Genomic DNA, 17,840 nt, shown 5'->3' with positions numbered 1-17,840 from the left:
GATCACTGCAAACCAGCCACCAGGAACTGCAGTGCAATGTGTTTTGTCATTAAATCCTTACAACCTGCTTACATCGCTGAGGTCTGTAAGTCTCACAGATGGCCTCTATAAGTGAGCCTAAGAAGACACAGTCCTTGCTCACTAAGGGCAGCATGGAAGCCATGCGCGGCCATCACGGGAGCCTAAGAACTGTAGGTTCCAAAGGTCAATGTCTCATGCGGCGGGTTCCTATCACAATATATTTCATAAGTACCAAATTATTTTCCAAAAACTTTTATACTTATTTTGTATCTGTGTGCACGTGGAAGTCAGAGGCTAACTTGTGGGAGTTCATTTTCTTTTCCACCATATGGGTCCTGGGGATTGAACTGGGGTCTGCACTGAGCCATCTATCCAGCCTAACACAAATAATTATTCGCACATGTGAGAGTACAGTTCAGTGGTAGGCTGTTTCCTCAGCATGTATGAGGTCCCAAGATTGATTTTTAACACATGGGAAAAGTTAAGTGCAAATATGACCTGTAGGGCTGGAGATAGCCCAGTTGTTATGAGTCCTCCCTGCTAGCAGAGGACCTGGGTTTAGTTCTTATGCCCATAAGATACACATCTACATACACACAGGCAAAACACCAATACACAGAAAATGAAAATAAATCTTACAACTTGAAACCCATGCTCTAACCTAAGCTAAATAAACACTTCCCAAAACACTTTTAGAATCTTTGTTTAGAAGAATTCCCAAAACAGCCAGCCTGGTCTACAAGAACTAGTTCCAGGATAGGCACCAAAAGCTAGAGAAACCCTGTCTCGAAAATCCAAATAAACAAATAAATATAAAAAAGAAGAAGAATTCCCAAACCAATATGGACTATTGTACTGCCCTTGGTTGCCTTCTAGATCTTGAAGGTTAAGACCCTGTTGCTGAGGACAGCACATACTTTACACACAGGACTTGAAGGAACCGAGCTGGACCTGACCTGGAAGCCTGTACTTGAGGACTAGCTCCCACAGTATCCCAACATGCTATGTGCGCTGCCAAGGGAGGAAAGCAACCAATAGTCAGAGTCAGCTATGACACCTATAAAGCACATGGCCAGTGAGGCAAGCATCCCAGTAGGTGCAATAGTGGCGCCAATATCTTGGGGATAACCAGCAGCTGTCATGTAATTGGTCTGAGTGGTCTAAAGGGAAGGATCCATGCCTGATAAACTGAGTCAGCTACCCATGACTGGTGAGGTGATGGGCCCTAGAGGAGAGTCTCCTACTGCCAGTGTAACTCTCAACTTCATTCTAAGTATCGATCCACAGGTAGTGTAGCTCGCAACCCCTCATCAAAGAAGCTTTTTACAGCAGATGGAGACTATCACAGAGAGTCATTACTAATCAAAATTCAAAATGCAGACAACAACTGACCAAGTGGCACTCGCCCCAAAAGATATATCTACAGCACGGCCACTACATCTCAGCTCAGGGGCAACTGCTCTGAGATAGCGTCTTCTGCATACGGCAAGGAAGCGGCACCCACAAAATCTCAACAATGAGACTTGCACAGTGACATGGCAGCACAGATGGGGATAATCTCACAAGGGCCTATCCCTAGATGAAGAGCTATAGGCAACTGAGAGCTAAGAATGGAAGAATCAGTTTTCTCCAGGGATGAGAACCCTGGCACTCAACCCAATCTCAAGTGGTGAGCTCTAAACATGTGAGCAACACTAAATGGTCTCAGCAAGGTGTGTGTGTGAGTGAGTGAGTGAGTGAGACATAAGAGATAATGAGTTTGCTTCTTACTATAGCAGCTCACTCTACCATAACTCTTCAGAAAAGACAGAAGTCTGGGGATTATTTTACATGTGACTAGCGTGGAATAGTCCTAACTCTATACAATAACTAAGGTAATAAGATCTGTGTAAAAACACGTAAGAGGTAGGTGGACCTCTGAGTTTGAGGCCAGCTGGTGAGTTCTGACAGCCAGAGCTACATAGTGAGATTCTGCCTCAAAAAAAAAAAAAAAACCTGGATGTGGGGGAGAAAGAACACTTACAAGGTTTCAAATGTTTTCTTTTTCATTAAGATTTTAATGTAGATGTAAATGAATTTTTAAAAAATTAAAGTTTCCTTTTTTTAGAATAAAGATTTAGTGCACAAATACAGCCCAAAGCCAACAGAAAAATAGTTTTGCCCTGTCGTTTTCCCAAGAAAGCACTGCAGCTACCTAGAAAAGGCCAAAAGAACAAAAAAATCTCTCTTTCCCAGGCTTTCAGAGAAGGGCATGTTAAACTATGTACAGCAATCTGATGTGCAAGAGTGCAATAAATATGTACACATACATTCCTATCTGCGTTAGGTCATCCTAGAGTACTCATAGTGGACCGAGCTGGGACTAGAAATGAGTAAAGGCTATAGCAATGAATAGGAAATTGAGGGTTACAATGGTTTATACCAATAGAATAATAAACATCTGGCTAATGGATTATTTTTAACTTTGGGGCAGACTAAAAAAGTTGTTTTGAAATAAATGATACGTAGGGATGCTTACTGGGATATTTGTTAAACGTCAGTTGTTTGTTTTTGCTTTTGATAAACAGCATTGACCTGATTATATGGTGCTAGTAATGCAGCCCCCAGGATTCTGGAATTCCTCTACATAGCCAGTCTCAGCGCTCTGTTATCTTTGTAAGCATTAGATGTACCTCTGCGATTTAAAAACAATACACCATAGCCTACACCTCTTTATGTGGCTACATCAGTTACGCGTGGTCCCAATGAAGTATAAAAGAGGATATAAGCCGCCGCCGACTTCACAGAAGACACGGAGATATCGGAAACTTCATGATCATCAAACTTAAACCAGCGCTGCCTTGCCGCATTCTTACAGTAGGCCGTGTAGTGGCCTCCATCCAGCCCGCCATAGTGGTTCTGTATCAAGACAAACAGAAGCTGAATCATTACGTAGCACAAGTCAGTTATTGCCAAAGCTTGGAGGAAAGAGTGCTGGAGCCTCCTGTTTTCTTAGTTTGTTTTAAAAACATTTTTAGTTCAATGAGATACTTACTGAAACAGAAAACAAGTTATATTTCTTCAAACTGTTCTTTGGACCAATAACATACTGGGACAAGTCAAGGTTTTCTAACGGGAAGTCCACGGATGTTTGCAGCTTCTGCTTCCACCTGCCATCATAGGAAAATCTGCAGAACAAGCACCACACGAGTCAGACTGACAGCAAAGACAAGCGCCAATTTTCACAATTTAGCATGGATTTCAAGGCAAGCTCTTAACTTTCACATCAGCTGTGCCGTCTTAGGGCCAGCAAGATGCTCAGTGGTGAAGTACTTGCCATGTAAACCTCGCGACAACCTGGGCTCAATGCCCAGAATCCATGTAAGGGTGGAAGGAGAGACAGGATTCCACAAAGCTGTCCTCTGCATGTGTGGCATGACAAGTGTCTGCCTGTACACACAATACATGGCCTCTGTTTAGTAATGGAAAGACCGATGAAGACACTGAGTTGTTGAGAAGCAGTTCATTGTGGGAGTTCTTTTTGCACATACAATGCTGTGGGCTTTTTTTTTACAGCATTATTTTACATTTTTTTTTTTCTTTTTTGATACAAGGTCTCAGAAAGTCCAGGCTGGCTTTGAACTCTTGGTCATTCTGTTTCCATTTCCCAAAAGCTGAAATTACAGGTCTGTACTACCATGTTACATATATTTAAGTTGTTATAGTTTATAATTTGGATTTTTTTTTTTTTTTTGATTTTCGAGACAGGGTTTCTCTGAAGTTTCTGGAGCCTGTCCTGGAACTAGCTCTTGTAGACCAGGCTGGCCTCGAACTCACAGAGATCCGCCTGCCTCTGCCTCCCAAGTGCTGGGATTAAAGGCGTGCGCCACCACTGCCCAGCTATAATTTGGATGTTAATTAAAAAAATATTTTATCATTTTATGTGTATGGATGCTTTGCCTGCATTTATGTCTGTTCACTATGTGTGTGTCTGGTGCTCATAGATGCCAGAAGAAGGCGTTAGATCCCCTGGAACTGGAGTTACAGGCAGTAGTGAGCTGCCATGTGAGTGCTGAGAATTTAACATGGATCCTCTGGAAGAGCAGCCAGTGTTCTTTACTACTGAACCATCTCTCCAGCACCTGAATGTTAATTTTTATCTGCTAATCTGTTTTGGAATTACATTATGTAACATTTCACTTGATGTGACTTAAAATTTTGTTATCTGAAATGCAATAATTTAGTTCCATTAACAGAATCGCATGGAATGACATAAAATGACAGGTACTGTCTCTCTGCTGTCATGTATGCCAGTAATTGTTCTGGAGAATCTTCATTAGGTTTCCCTGAAAGACAATACAGGACGTGCAAATTACAGACATTAGAGCTCCTCCATCAACTGCTAGTGCATACGCAGAGACTTTACCGTTTCAGGTGTACCAAAAGCACAGGCGGCAATTTCCAGATCTCTATCTTCTTTAGAGAGTCCCGCCGAGCTCGGCAATGGCTGCAGTAGAATCTGTTGTTATCTGTAAGTTTTTCTTCTTTGGAAAATAATCTAAGGCAGTCCTAGTGGGAAAAAAAAAATCACACGTGAATACTCAGTGATTCCCTTCCTCATAGAGTGCCAGGAGACCCTCTGCAGTAAGAGTGCTGCAGACACAGGGACACCTCGATAAGGTGGAGCAAGTGTCTGTGATAAGGAGGGGTCAGCACAGCACACACAAGGACCTTTATCCTGGGTCTGGTGGATCATGGTGGACTTATTGGAGGAAGTGAAGATTGGAGGTATCAATACAAGCCATTCTATTAGTTACACTGCTGTCGTGTAGAAACAATACGTCTGATCACCAGGTAAAGTACACAGAAAAAGCAGATCTAAGTTAATGTCAAATGCAACTTCCCAAGTTAGCTTTCAAAACTCCTGAAAAATACATACTTTTCCAGATGGGGGTTTGGCTGACTGATGAAGTACTCTCCAGCATGCACAAGGCTCTGCATTCAATACTGTCAACAAACTTCTGGCAGCACCTGGTGACCTGCCTATACCCCTTCTCCCCCCAGCACTGTAGAATCAAAGAAAGAATAGCTCAAGTTCAAGGCCAGTCCCATTTCAAAAAGTTAATGGCTATAGGCTGGAGAAATGGTTCAGCAGTTAAGAGAACTTGCTCTTGCTGAGGACCTGGGTTCAATTCCCAACACCCACATGGCAGTTCACACCCTCCTACTTCAGGGAATCCAATGTCCACTCTGGCCTCTGTGGGCATTGCATTTAGTTGGTACACAGACATATACCAGCAAAAGACCCATCATATAAAATAGTAAGGTAATAATAAAAATTCCAAGGGCTAGGATGAGCTCACCTATTTTCCTGTCAGGATGAGACAAACTTCTATGCACACACAAGTAACATTGCATCAACACATGCTCTCTTCATCTTACACTTACCTGTAATGTGCATTTACTTGTGGATGCTAGTGGTAATGACAAATACATGAAAGCCTCAAATGTCCGAGACTTTTTGTGGCAGGTGAGGCACTGCACTGTGGATTTGAACTGACCCTGAAAGAGTGCGACAATAATGGACTCATTGAGCTGCTTGTGTTTCTGCCAAGCGTGTTCTGCCGCTTTAAAGTCATCGAGGTGATCATTGTTCTCTTCCTTATGCCTCTTCCGATTGTCAGCCTAGGAATGAGAACAACTCATTTCTCTTAGTACCTAAGAGTTTGGTGTTGATGGTTTAGTATGAAACTCAAGAAATAACACTAAATAACATTTTACACATTTAGCCACACTGAGAAGTTCTGGTCTCAGTAAGTACTACAAAACAATTCTACCAACCAAATCCCACTTTCCTGAAAGGGTGTGCCTTGAACTTCTTGTCTGTTCTGTTTGGAGACAGGGTCTCACGATGCTGCTCTAGCTGTCCTAGAATTCTGTTACGCAGACCAAACTGGCTTGAACTCAGAGATCCGCCTGCCTCTGCCTCCCAAGTATTAGGATTAAAGATGTGTGCCACCACGCCTGGCCTTTATTACAACTTCTGGATATATTTTTATTTGAAGTATGTAGGAGGTCTGAACTTCTACTTCTGACAATGCTGAAGGCTGAGTTCTGCTCCAAGAGCAGACACTACCTTGCAGGGTTAGTGGAGAATGAGCAACTGCCATGTGCCCAGCCATAAGTGGAACACACGCATCCCCACAGAAGAGCTTCACGGAGGAACAGCAGAAGGAAGAGAAGTGTTCATGACACTTAAACCAACAGTGGCTGTGACTGCACACATCAGATCTGAGCAAGAGTAGGCCAGTACCATGGAAGGGAAAGGTGCTCATGTGTCCCACGACTCTAAGGAGTTATAATGACTGACTGATGAAGCAAGGAGAGATATTTCCTTCAGTGACATACTACTGATAAGGTACACATGTTCTAGTAAACAAACCTCGCACAGTCTTCTGTACCACTAATGAAACTCACTGAGTTATAGGGGAAAAAAGGTATGAAGAGAGGAAGGCAATTAGCCGGAGTTGGAGGCGGGGAAGACAGAGTAAGGGGGCACAGAAATGCTTGAAATAGGTCCATGTATTTATACATAATATAAGTTGATAGCGTTTTAAGTCAATGCCATTTTTTAAGATTTCACTGTTACTATTGAGGGTGCATGTGTGTATGATATGTGTACGGGCACATGTGTCGAGGTGCATGAGGGAGTCAGTTCTGTGAAGCTGGGTCTCTTTTGCCTCCATTACTTTTGTTTGAGGAGCAAACTGAGGCCACCAGGCTTGGCTTTGCCAGCACTCTTACACAAGGCTGAGCCATCTTGCTAGCCCCAAAGCATTGAACTGAAAGATGATGTTTCATGTAACTAGGCATTAGGGTTAAAATTCAACAGGCGCAATTTCACTGTTAGAGGCTCATGAATTTACCTACACCTGACCCCTTGAGACAATCTATGTAGCCCAGGCTGTCCCTGAAGTAACCATCTTCCTCCCTCAGCCTCCTGAGTGCTGGACTTAGGTGTGAGCATCACAATAGCTTGAATTTTTATACTCGTGTTAGTTGAGAACTATGACCTTAAAGGCTTTTCTGAAGAAACAGGTGACACTTGGTGCTAAGAGCAGCTGTGTACAGATGGAGGCGGTCCTTATGTCAAGATACTGCTTAATGAAAGCTATTTACCCGCACCACCTGCTGACATGGAGCAATTCTTATTTTAGAAGGTAAGTCTTAGAACATCAGAGTATAACACACACAACACATAAAAATGTACTAATATATAAAGAACAAAGATGTTCAGACTACAGTTAATAAAACCAGGACGTTGCTTTCATAAGCGTGAGGGTGACAAGAACACCTCCAACAGCTACTTTACCACCTGTAAATTGTTCAGTACTTCCTATTGGTACTTGAGTAAATGACCACACACTACTTTTCAAATCCAGATTGCACAATCCTGATCTAAGAATCCAAAACACATGGCATGCAGCCACAAGTAGAAAATTATACTCCATGAGAAAAAAAAACATTAAAAAATAATTATTCAAAAAGTATTGTAAAAAATTTAGTTCAGGAAACACATATATAGAAAATAAAAATAAGTTTTATGTTGAGACCAGGGTTCCAGTCCCAGCATGTCTCATTCTGTAAATGCAAACATTCAGCTTTTTCTGGGGAACTCAGCAGACATGCTCAGTATGGTCGCTGTCTAGGAAGGACCGCTGGTGAACGGGGATTTGAGCTGCTACGAGGATGGAAGCAAACGGAGCTGCAGACAGCCAATCCTTACCTTATTTAGATCCTCATGGAGGCCATCCATGAGGAACAGAAGCAGTTCCTGGGAATCTTGCTGGCTGGATCCTGCAAACTGGTCGTTAATCTTCCCGATGGTGACTTTGAAGTCTTTGGGACTGATGTATCTGTACTGTCCTGTCCACAGCGCTTTCATGATGATACCAAATTCTTCTGCCACTTCACCCTTGTGCCCCAGCAAATTTGACCTGTGCAAATAAAGTCACCAAAGATAAATAAAGGAAAAGGTTTTAAGTTATAGTGGGTTCTTGATATCAGCACAAAATTACACGCATAACACACAAAGGAATCACTCACCTGCAGGCATGGATCAAACACGTCTGAACCTGACTTTGCTGTGGTCCTCCAAATCGTTTCCTTATCCTGGCTGCAAGCCCTGCTCCTCACACTCATCAACAGGCTGCAGTCAAAGATGGAAGCTGTAACCCTGACAGTGTCTGCCATCTTGTTTGTCCTTTATGACCAGACCTGAGATAACTATCCAGCATTCTTGCAGATAAAGAGAATTTTCTTTTACTAACTTAACTCCTCTGAAGCTGAGTGGCAAGTGCTACAGTCTGAGTACGTCCTTTCAAAATTTAGTATTGCACATAGACTGGAAAAGGCCCTTTGCGGGACTGGAGACTGTTAAGAGGAATTGTTGCTCATGCAGAAAACCAGGTTTGATTCCTAGGAGCCAGACGGTGGCTCACAATTATCCGTAACTCTAGTCCCAGGGGATCTGGCGTTCTCTTCTGGACTCCTCAGATACCTACACTTGCATGTGCACATACTGCTAAAGACACATGCATAAATATACAGTTAAAAAGAAAAAAAAATAGGGCTCTGAGAGGTGACAGGCAAGAACATGACGTAGTGATTGGGATTGGGTTTGCTGAAAAGGGGCATAATGAAGGGGCTTTCCCGGTGCCCTTCCATCTCCTACTACACTGGAACAGCACAATGCTCATCTTGGATTCTCTCTCTGGACCTATGAGTAAGTAAGCCCAGGAGGTAAAGGTTCCCACCATGTGAGCTGACATGACTTGATCCTGGAACCTACACTAGAGGGAATCGATTCCTGAAAGTTGTCCTCTGACCTCCACATGTGTGCTCTAGTTTGTGCATATTCATTCAGATACACAAATAAAATTTTAAAATTAAAATTCTTTTCTTAAAAAGAAAAAAGATTACCTAGTCTTGGGTTGTTATAGCAGTACAAAACAGAGTACGACAGATAGAAATTACGGTTGGATTCCCTTTTCAACAGTGTAATGCAGCAGCGAAATGTTCCTTTACCTGTTGATATCATCCTGATAGCAGTTCCGGTTGAAATAATCAGCCAAATGTGGAGCATTACACAGGCACTGCAGTATTGAGTTCATGTAACAAGTGTTTCCCAAATTACGAAGTCCAGTAAGAGCTGGTCCAGATCCTCCAAAAACAGGATTGAGGTTCCGAATCTGAGAAGCAGAAAGTCTTGAGATCTCAGCCTTAGGCCTAAGGGAGAAAGAACAAGATGCCTTATACAGAGCATCTCAGCTGGAGTCCACACTGAAGGTGGCAGTTTACAATCCACACGCTAACCTGATGTGTTCTCTAAGACATTTAGCATGAGGCTAACTCTATGTTCCAGGATCCTCCCATGAAATACATGCCCACAACTTCTCTTGTGAGAGTTCCTGGATCTAGAGTGACTTGAGAGAGGTCCTCTAGCTAGTCCTGAGTTACTTTCCAATGGGGGAAAGCTCTTTCAGACTTCTCCAACTAGCCCTGAGAGGTTAGCATTATGAAATAGTCTTAACTAGAACATGAGAGAATTAAATACAATAAAATCTTATGTACTGATAAATTATATATTAATTACAGAAGGACAAATATGTAGTATGTTCTCTCATATATAGATCACAGCTGCTAAACATTAAATAGTATATTTAAGTGGCAATAAAAGAAACCCACTAAACAAGAAAAAAGAAACTTTAAGAAAATGAGGTTGGGGAGAGTAACAGAACACATGAGATACGAAAGGATTGCTGGAGGCAGAGGAAGCAGAGGAGACTGGGAGTTTGGGATGAGGAGGGTAGGAAAGTATTTGAATTAAGTGTGTGCAAACCTTTTCTCAATATTGTATTTCATATCTGCACAGCATTTTCACTGTAGTAGATATGATACATTTAAGAACTAAAGAGGGAGCTGGAGAGATAGCGCAGTGTGATTATGAGCACTGCTGCTCTGCCAGTAGATCTGGGTTTGATTCTCAGCACCCACATGGTGGATCACAATCACCTGTAACTCTTAGTTTGGGAGACCTGATGCCCTCTTCTGGTCTCCAAGGACATTGGGCATATACACGGTACACAGACATACATGTCACAAAACACCCCACACATAAAAATAAATATTTAAAAAAATAAAGAAGCAGATATTTACACTTGTCTAAATAAAATCATACATAAGATGAAAGTATATGCTAATCATAAAACAGTCCTCAAATGAGGCAGAGATCTTCTGGGTACCTAACTATGCCTCCAGCCAATAAGTCACACATGACGGCCATACTTAATTAAAAATTAAAGCCATTCTGGACTGAAAGAGGCATCTGCTGGGCTGGAGATGCTCCCTGGGTCCTGCGCATGTGTCCAGAGCGCTGTAGTGAAGGGAACCTGACTAGAGGATGGTCCCTTGTCTGGCTGATCCCCACAATGTGTTCCCTACCCATGAGGGGAATATGGAAAAACACACCAAACTATCCCAATTTTCCCTACATGATCTTTCTCTGTTCCTGTATTTTTTTTTAAGAAAAAATACATGAACTATATATAGATAGCTTCAACCATTGCCAAATTAATGAACTTTAATAACATTATGATGTAAAGATTTCTAACACATCTGAATTGTATTAATTCCAAAAGCTCTTTCAAATAGGTCTCTCTCTGGCAAAATGAAGTCTCAGAAAACTGATTAACTATTTCCTTGGGATGTGTCAGAAAAAAATAAATTGAAAATTCTTAGTAATTAACAAATAATATATAATACACGAAAAACCCCAAGTCACTTACTTATACATACACCAAACCAGTATCCAAGACCCCTAAAGTAACAGTATGCAAGGCTAGTCCATGCCTGAGTGAAACGCTATGCTTTCTGCATTGACCTGTGCACACCTTCCTGTCTCCTTTAAACCACTTCTGATTGTTCATCACACCTGATACAATGTAAACAGCTGTTAAGCTGTGTTAAAAATGATAAAGATAAACATCTATTTGTGTTCAGTTCTTCTATAGCCCCCACCCCCAATTATTTTTGATCCCTTATTGGTTAAGCCCTTAGATGTAGAAACTACTCAACATGTTCTTGCTTTTGTTGTTTGAGGCAGGGTCTCACATAGCCCAGGGTGGCCTCAAACTTGTTATATGGCTGAGGATGACCTTGAACTTCTACCCCTCCTGTCTCCATTTCCTGAGTGTTATTCTTATAGGTGTACCTCCCCATGGCTGGTTTGGGAACAAACCCAGGATTTGGGTATGTTAAGCAAGCATTCTGTACTGAGCTATACCCCAGCCCAAAAACCAAGGACATTGAGGGCCAGTTGCATTTTCACCATCCCCAAAGTGACGAGGGAAACACAAGTAAATGATGTGCTACTTTGAGAAACTTAAACCAGCTGGTCACCCTGTGAGCAGAGATGAGAACAGGAAAGGAAAAATGGGACAGAGGAAAGGAGGCATTATGGTACCTGCATTTTTACAGATAGAAGACTGAACTCTTCCATGACTGGTTGAGAGAAACGAAGGCTGGAAATTGAGTACTGTAACACTGCCCATTCTTGAGTGGTGAGACAGCACAGTGGTAAAGGCACTTGCTACCAAGCCTGATGACCTGAGTTCAATCCTCAAGATCCACATGGTAGATGAGAGAGCTGAAATCTCTCTCTCACACACACACACTTTCTTTAGTAAAATTAAAAATTAATTGTGATCCATGAAAGATGAGAGGAGGCCTGGGGCATGATAATGAGAAAGCGCTGTAACAATGTATGTGACACTTTCATGTCTGCATCAATATAAAATTCATTCTTAACGAATTAAGTTAGCATTGGGGGAAAGCTGAGGACATCTCATTGTTTCTTATTTTTTGTTCCATCATAACAACAGAGCCCTGAGACTGTAACTCTTAGATGGTGACATGGAGATAGCATTGTCTAGTTCTAGAACTGGGAGAACTTACTTGTTTTCCCGGTTGACTGCTGGGGTCACAGCTGGCCTCCTCTTTTCCTCCTCCTGCAGGGCCTGAGTGATGTCCGGGGAGGAGTAGGAGCGCTTCAGTTTGGATGGCTCCCTGTCCCGCTCAGCTGGGGTCTGGGGCTTGACTTTGTGTGTAGGAGGGGTGGAAGGCGGAGCAGACGAAGGGGCCATTTCAGGTGGGTACATGTGAACCGTGTTGGTGGGTGAATGATAGTAACGGAAGGTTCCAGTGATTGGATCAAGAAACTTGGAAAAGAAAAATGAAAATAATAATAATAAAAAAATCAGATAAGTACCGAAGTCATTAGAGCGCCACCCCCACTGCAGCATTTACTTTTGGATTAAAATGTGTAAAAAAAAAAATGTGTTTGTTCTAAGGATTAAAGCTGGGGCCTTTAATTTTCTAAGCACAAACTCGATCAATTACTTTAGTCCCTAAACTAATTTGAATAAGAACAGCAATCACTTTGTAAACTTCCAAAGAAATTTAGGTTTGCTTTTATGGAATACTATATTTCAAAATTCTACTGTCAGGTGCTCGTATGTGACAGCCAGCACCTGAGGATGTGTATTAAGAGATGTCTCCTTGCAGCAGACAGGGGGAAGAGCTCATATTCTCTATAACAGAGCAGAGTTGACAACTAGAGCATAGTACTTTTTAAAACAAAGTAACTTGTATTTCAGTTTAGAACTCTGACTTTACCTTGGCCCAGCCGGAAGGCAGCCCTGGTACAATTCTCCCCATTTCTTCACTTCGTGCTCTTGTCAAAGGTTCTCGTTGAGCCTAGTTTGAAAAACAATAATCTGACTTTCCAATTAAAAGTTTCCATTCACAAACTTACACTGAAGAATAAAAAGAAATCCCCCCCCAAAAAACCAGTCTTGATTGCCTTTCATATTTTTAAGGCAGAGTCAAGAAGAAGGCAGTTTTGTATTTCTCAAAGTCTACTATGCTAAGGGTTACAAGAGTGTGAAATCAAAGGAAAACTGAAGTAATATTTCTAGTTTTCCAAAGGAAGCCGAGAGGTCATCGGGAAGCAGTGACCGTGACTCCAGCTGCTGGCGAGGAGGAGAAGAGGACAGGTAATCTCCGACAGAGTTGTTACTTTGCAATGGTTGCACTGAGTGTGCACATGAGCCTGGTGGTGAGTGCATTACAGGGTGGGGAGGTGGCTCTCTGTGGTAGTGGGGAGAAAGAGCAGTGGAGCCAAATAAGGAAACCTACCAGATGATTATCTCATGGCCTATTCTAAACCATCTTCCCTCCTAACATAGCTTTTATATCCATTTTACAAAAATAATGAAGCGTTATATATAAGTACATACATGTCAATACACTGAAGTAACAACCTCCATATTGACTGCTTCTAACTTTAGAGACATTTTTGTTTGTAAGACTTCCTTGAGTTCCTCACCTGAGCTGAGCGGTGGTGGTGCACAACTTTAATACCAGCACTCGGTGGCAGAGGCAGGAGGATTTTTTTTCTTTCTTTTTTTGAGGCAGGTAGATTTCTGTGAGTTATGGTCTACAGAGAGTTCCAGGACACGCTCCAAAGCTACGATACCACCACCCGGCTGACTACACATTCTAAGTAGACAAAAACTAAAACTTAACTTTTGGCACCTTCTCTGTCATGAGATTGTATTTCATCCTAGTACTTTTGATGGTTACACACCAACACAGAAACAAATATAGCTAAATCTAGCAGAAACTAGGTACAGCATTTTACCAACAAAAAAAATCCTATTGCCAACCAGTCACTTAATGTACATCACCACAGGTCTCAAAAGAGTGCAGGGAAGCAAATACCAATAGCTCAGGACAATCTCTCACCCTCTAGAGCAATATGCCTGCCCTGTCTGTGGAAGGCCACTGTACCCCATCGTAAACACATTTACCTTCAGTTTTACCTACCTTGCTTGCACTCAGCTCTCCTGACATGGATGCAGGGGACACATCTGGTGGCCTCTTCTGCACTCCTGATGTGGGACACCTTTTACCTTCCACAGACATCTTGGCATCAGAAGCCTCGTGTTCACTTTTACTTTGTCTTTTCGTCCCTGTGGCTTCCTGGCCCCTGTCTGCTAAGGGCTCTTTTTCTTCCAGCTTGGTCTGTTTGCTGTCTCTCTTCTCCAGCTCGTCCTTGGCTTTGGGTTGGGTCTCACTGATGTCATGTTCTTCCAAGTCCTGTGTCTTTCCAGCTTTGCGCTCTTGTTCCTCCCCCCTTAGCTTCTCTTTCTGCTCCTTCTGCTGCCTTTCCCAAAGTTCCCTCTCCTGCTTGTTTTTCTCCATGAGAAGGGCGGTTTCTTTATGAATACGGGCTTTTTCTTCATCTGTTAACATGGCAGTCGGAGGAGGAAATACTGGTTTGGTGGAACGATCAGGAAGAACTCTTCCACTCTGATCTGTATTCTCAGATTTTATTCTATGATCTTCAGGCAATTTCACTGCTGGTTTTTTCGTACGATCAACCTTAGAGAAACGAAAACAGAACAAAGCGTGCTTTTTGTGTCTTGGTTTTGAGGCAAGGTCTTGCACATAGGTCAAGTTGGCTTCAAACCCACAATTCTCCTACCTCAGCAAATATAAGAGTATTATTTCAGTTTTAGTTTGCAATGAGCATTCTGGTTCAGAAGAGTTACATATGTCTTAAAGTTCAACTATGGTACCTAGACCTGACAGAGGAGATTGGCACTCCATTCCTACACAGCCAACTACCCCTGCCCATCTCCACATAAGTAGCCAATAATACCTCACACACAACATGGCCAAAAATAAATGTATGATGCTCACAAACATGGAGCTTCCCTTCACTCTCCAAACAGCTGTAAAAGCAGTCAGCTAATAGTTTTAGGCCATGTTCTTCCCAGTTTTCTGCTGCCTGGTGAAACTGCACATGGCTGTATACCCATCTCTGTGACTACCCAGAAGCCTATACCAAGATCATTCTCTCCCCAGAACTCCAGCACAGCCTCCCACTGCCTGCTCGCCTGTTTCCCTCCATTTCTAGTTACTTCCCTACACTGTGATGAGAGTGATCATTTCACAAATTATGTGTGCATATAGTGTGATATGTGGGCACATCGCATATGCCCAGCATACATGTGACAGTTAAAGGACAATTCTGTGGAGTTGTGATGTGGGAGTGTCATATATCAATCTGTTGATTTCATTGGTTAATAAACAAACTGCTTGGCCTCATAGCTTAGAACATAGGTGGGTGGAGTAAACAGAACAGAATGCTGGGAGGAAGAGGAAGTGAGCCCAGACGGACAGCTCTGCTCTCTGGAGCAGAGACGCCATGCTCCCGGCTCCTGGGCAGACACACGCAATGAAGCTCCGATCCAGGATGGACGTAGGCTAGAATCTTCCCGGTAAGCGCACCTAGCTGTGCTACATAGAATATTAGAAATGGGCTAGTCCAGGTGCGAGAGTTAGCCTAGAAGAGGCTAGATAGAAATGGGCCAAGCAGTGATTAAAAGAATACAGTGTCCATGTAATTATTTCGGGGCATAAGCTAGCCAGGCGGCCGGGGTGCTGGGAATGCAGCTCAGCCACTCGTATTACTACAGAGTTGGCTCTTTCCTCCTACCTTTATGGAATCCTTTCCAGGGATCAAACTCAAGTTCAGGTTTATGTGGCCAGTGCCTTCACCTGCCCAGCCAGTCACCCGCCCAAGTAATCTTTTTCAAAGAAATCTGACCATGTTTGCTATGGAACAGTGGTCTTGTACTTTGCAAGATTTGTCACTTGTATTGGTTTAATAAAACACTGATTGGCCAGTAGCCAGGCAGGAAGTATAGGAGGGGTAACCAGAACAGTAGAATCCTGGGATGAGGAAAGGCTCGGGCTACACCCGTGATCCAGATGCAGAGAAAGCAAGAGGAGAATGCCTCACTGATGAAAGGTATCAAGCCACATGGCTAGCATAGACAAGAATTATGAGTTAAGATGTAAAAGTTAGTTAATAAGAAAACTGAACTAATAGGCCAACCAGTTTATACTTAATGTAGTCCTCTATGTGTTTCTTTGGGACTGAACGGCTGCAGGACAGGAGGGACAGAAACCTCTGTCAACACACGTATCTCTTGTTTAATAAAACCCTACTTTACAGTGTTACTCATTGTACTTAGGCTGTAGTGTACACACATACACTCAAGCACAAAATGAATAAATAAAATAAACATTTTACCATGGCCTGTCTACTTTTCATTCTTTTTGTTTGTTTTGTTTTTGAGACAGGGTTTCTCTGTGCAAATGTCCTGGAATTCACTTTGTAGACCAGGCTGGCCTCAAACACACAAAGATCTACCTGCCAAGTGCTGGGAATAAATGTGTACACGACCACTGCCTGGCCTACTTTCCATTCTTTAATATGAAAACATTTTGTTTAGTGTGTGTGCATGTGAGTGCAGTCAAGTGTGGTCAAGACAACTCTGAGAGGTTAGGTCTCCTATGTCATCTTGTAAGATCCAGAGGCTGAACTCACAGCACTAGGTCTCACTAGCCCTCTTTTTCACCTTACTATTCTATTTTTTCAATGCTATTATTATTTTTTTAAATATTTATTTATTATGTATACAATATTCTGTTTGTGTGTCTGCCTGCAGGCCAGAAGAGGGCACCAGATCTCATTTCAGATGGTAGTGAGCCATCATGTGGTTGCTGGGAATTGAACTCAGGACCTTTGGAAGAGCAGGCAATGCTCTTAACCACTGAGCCATCTCTCCAGCCCCTCCAATGCTATTATTAATTTTATGTAATTATTTATTTAATTTTTGAGGGGGGCGTCAGAGGATAATCTGCGGGAGTTGGTTCTCTCCTTCTACTACACGGGTCCCAGGGATCAAACTCAGTCATCTTTAGCTGCTGAGCCATCTTGTTGGTCCTCCATCTTTACTTTCTGAGATGGGCCTTTCATTAAACCTGGAGCTCACTGATCAGGGTGGGATTCCAGGTGTGTGATATTGCATGTGGCTCTGTTGTGGGCACTGGGCTCTGGACTCGGCTCTCACGCTGCACAGCAGGTGCTTTACCGACTGAGCTCTCCGCAGCCCTATTCCTGGAATGTAGGTGTTAAGACCTGCTTTGGCTGCTCTAACACCGCTCTAACAACCTTCAGGAGATTCTAGTTGTCCTGGAAATAGATCTGTAGACCAGGCTGGCCTTGAACACACAGAGATCCGCCTGCCTCTGCCTTCCGAGTGCTGGGATTAAAGCCCACCACCTTTAATAACTATTTGTTATTTATATTTAAATAACTATTTTTTTAAATATTTATTTATTATGTATACAATATTCTGTCTGTGTGTATGCCTGCAGGCCAGAAGAGGGCACCAGACCTCATTACAGATGGTTGTGAGCCACCATGTGGTTGCCGGGAATTGAACTCAGGACCTTTGGAAGAGCAGGCAATGTTCTTAACCACTGAGCCATCTCTCCTACCCCCTTAAATAACTATTGTTAACATTTCAAATTGCAATGAAATGGAACTAAAATGATGCTTTAAAACCAAAATACTGACAACTCACGTTTCTCTTATGCAAAAGCAGGCAAAATATCCTTCATACTGACAGGTTCACACGCCAAAGTGATGGGTTCCACGCGGAAATGTTTTGTTTGAAAAATGTGTTCCTGCCTAAGCATGTGGGGGAACTCTCCTCAGCATTACTCTCCCAACAGTGCTGCACAGCAGCTATCAGAAGGAATGCAGAGAGGACAAACTCTGTGTGGCGTGTGGGCTACGTGTGGACTCCAGACCATCTGTAAGAGGGACTGATCATTTGCTAGCTTCGTCAGGATAGCTG

General features: G+C 42.6%; 1 protein-coding gene across 1 annotated transcript in view; it reads right to left on the bottom strand.

The window, feature by feature from the left end:
• Positions 1-2,057: 2,057 nt before the first annotated feature.
• The window catches only part of Usp8 (ubiquitin specific peptidase 8), a 49,083-nt gene continuing 33,300 nt past the window's right edge, over positions 2,058-17,840 (bottom strand). Inside the window, exons 11-19 of the mRNA XM_041678845.1 lie at positions 13,948-14,505; positions 12,736-12,816; positions 12,016-12,278; positions 9,088-9,288; positions 7,787-7,997; positions 5,449-5,685; positions 4,427-4,569; positions 3,056-3,188; positions 2,058-2,919 (exon numbers count right to left, since the gene is read on the bottom strand). Of these exons, the coding sequence (XP_041534779.1) occupies positions 2,734-2,919; positions 3,056-3,188; positions 4,427-4,569; positions 5,449-5,685; positions 7,787-7,997; positions 9,088-9,288; positions 12,016-12,278; positions 12,736-12,816; positions 13,948-14,505 (2,013 nt within the window). The 3' untranslated portion in view covers positions 2,058-2,733. The remainder of the gene's footprint in view (positions 2,920-3,055; positions 3,189-4,426; positions 4,570-5,448; positions 5,686-7,786; positions 7,998-9,087; positions 9,289-12,015; positions 12,279-12,735; positions 12,817-13,947; positions 14,506-17,840) is intronic.

This window comes from Microtus oregoni, unplaced genomic scaffold (genome assembly GCF_018167655.1).
Source record: "Microtus oregoni isolate MIOR12 unplaced genomic scaffold, Mior012 000031F_ref0000149, whole genome shotgun sequence".
Classification (NCBI taxonomy): domain Eukaryota; kingdom Metazoa; phylum Chordata; class Mammalia; order Rodentia; family Cricetidae; genus Microtus; species Microtus oregoni.
Note: the sequence above shows the minus strand (reverse complement) of the source record. Positions and strands in the feature narration are given on the sequence as shown.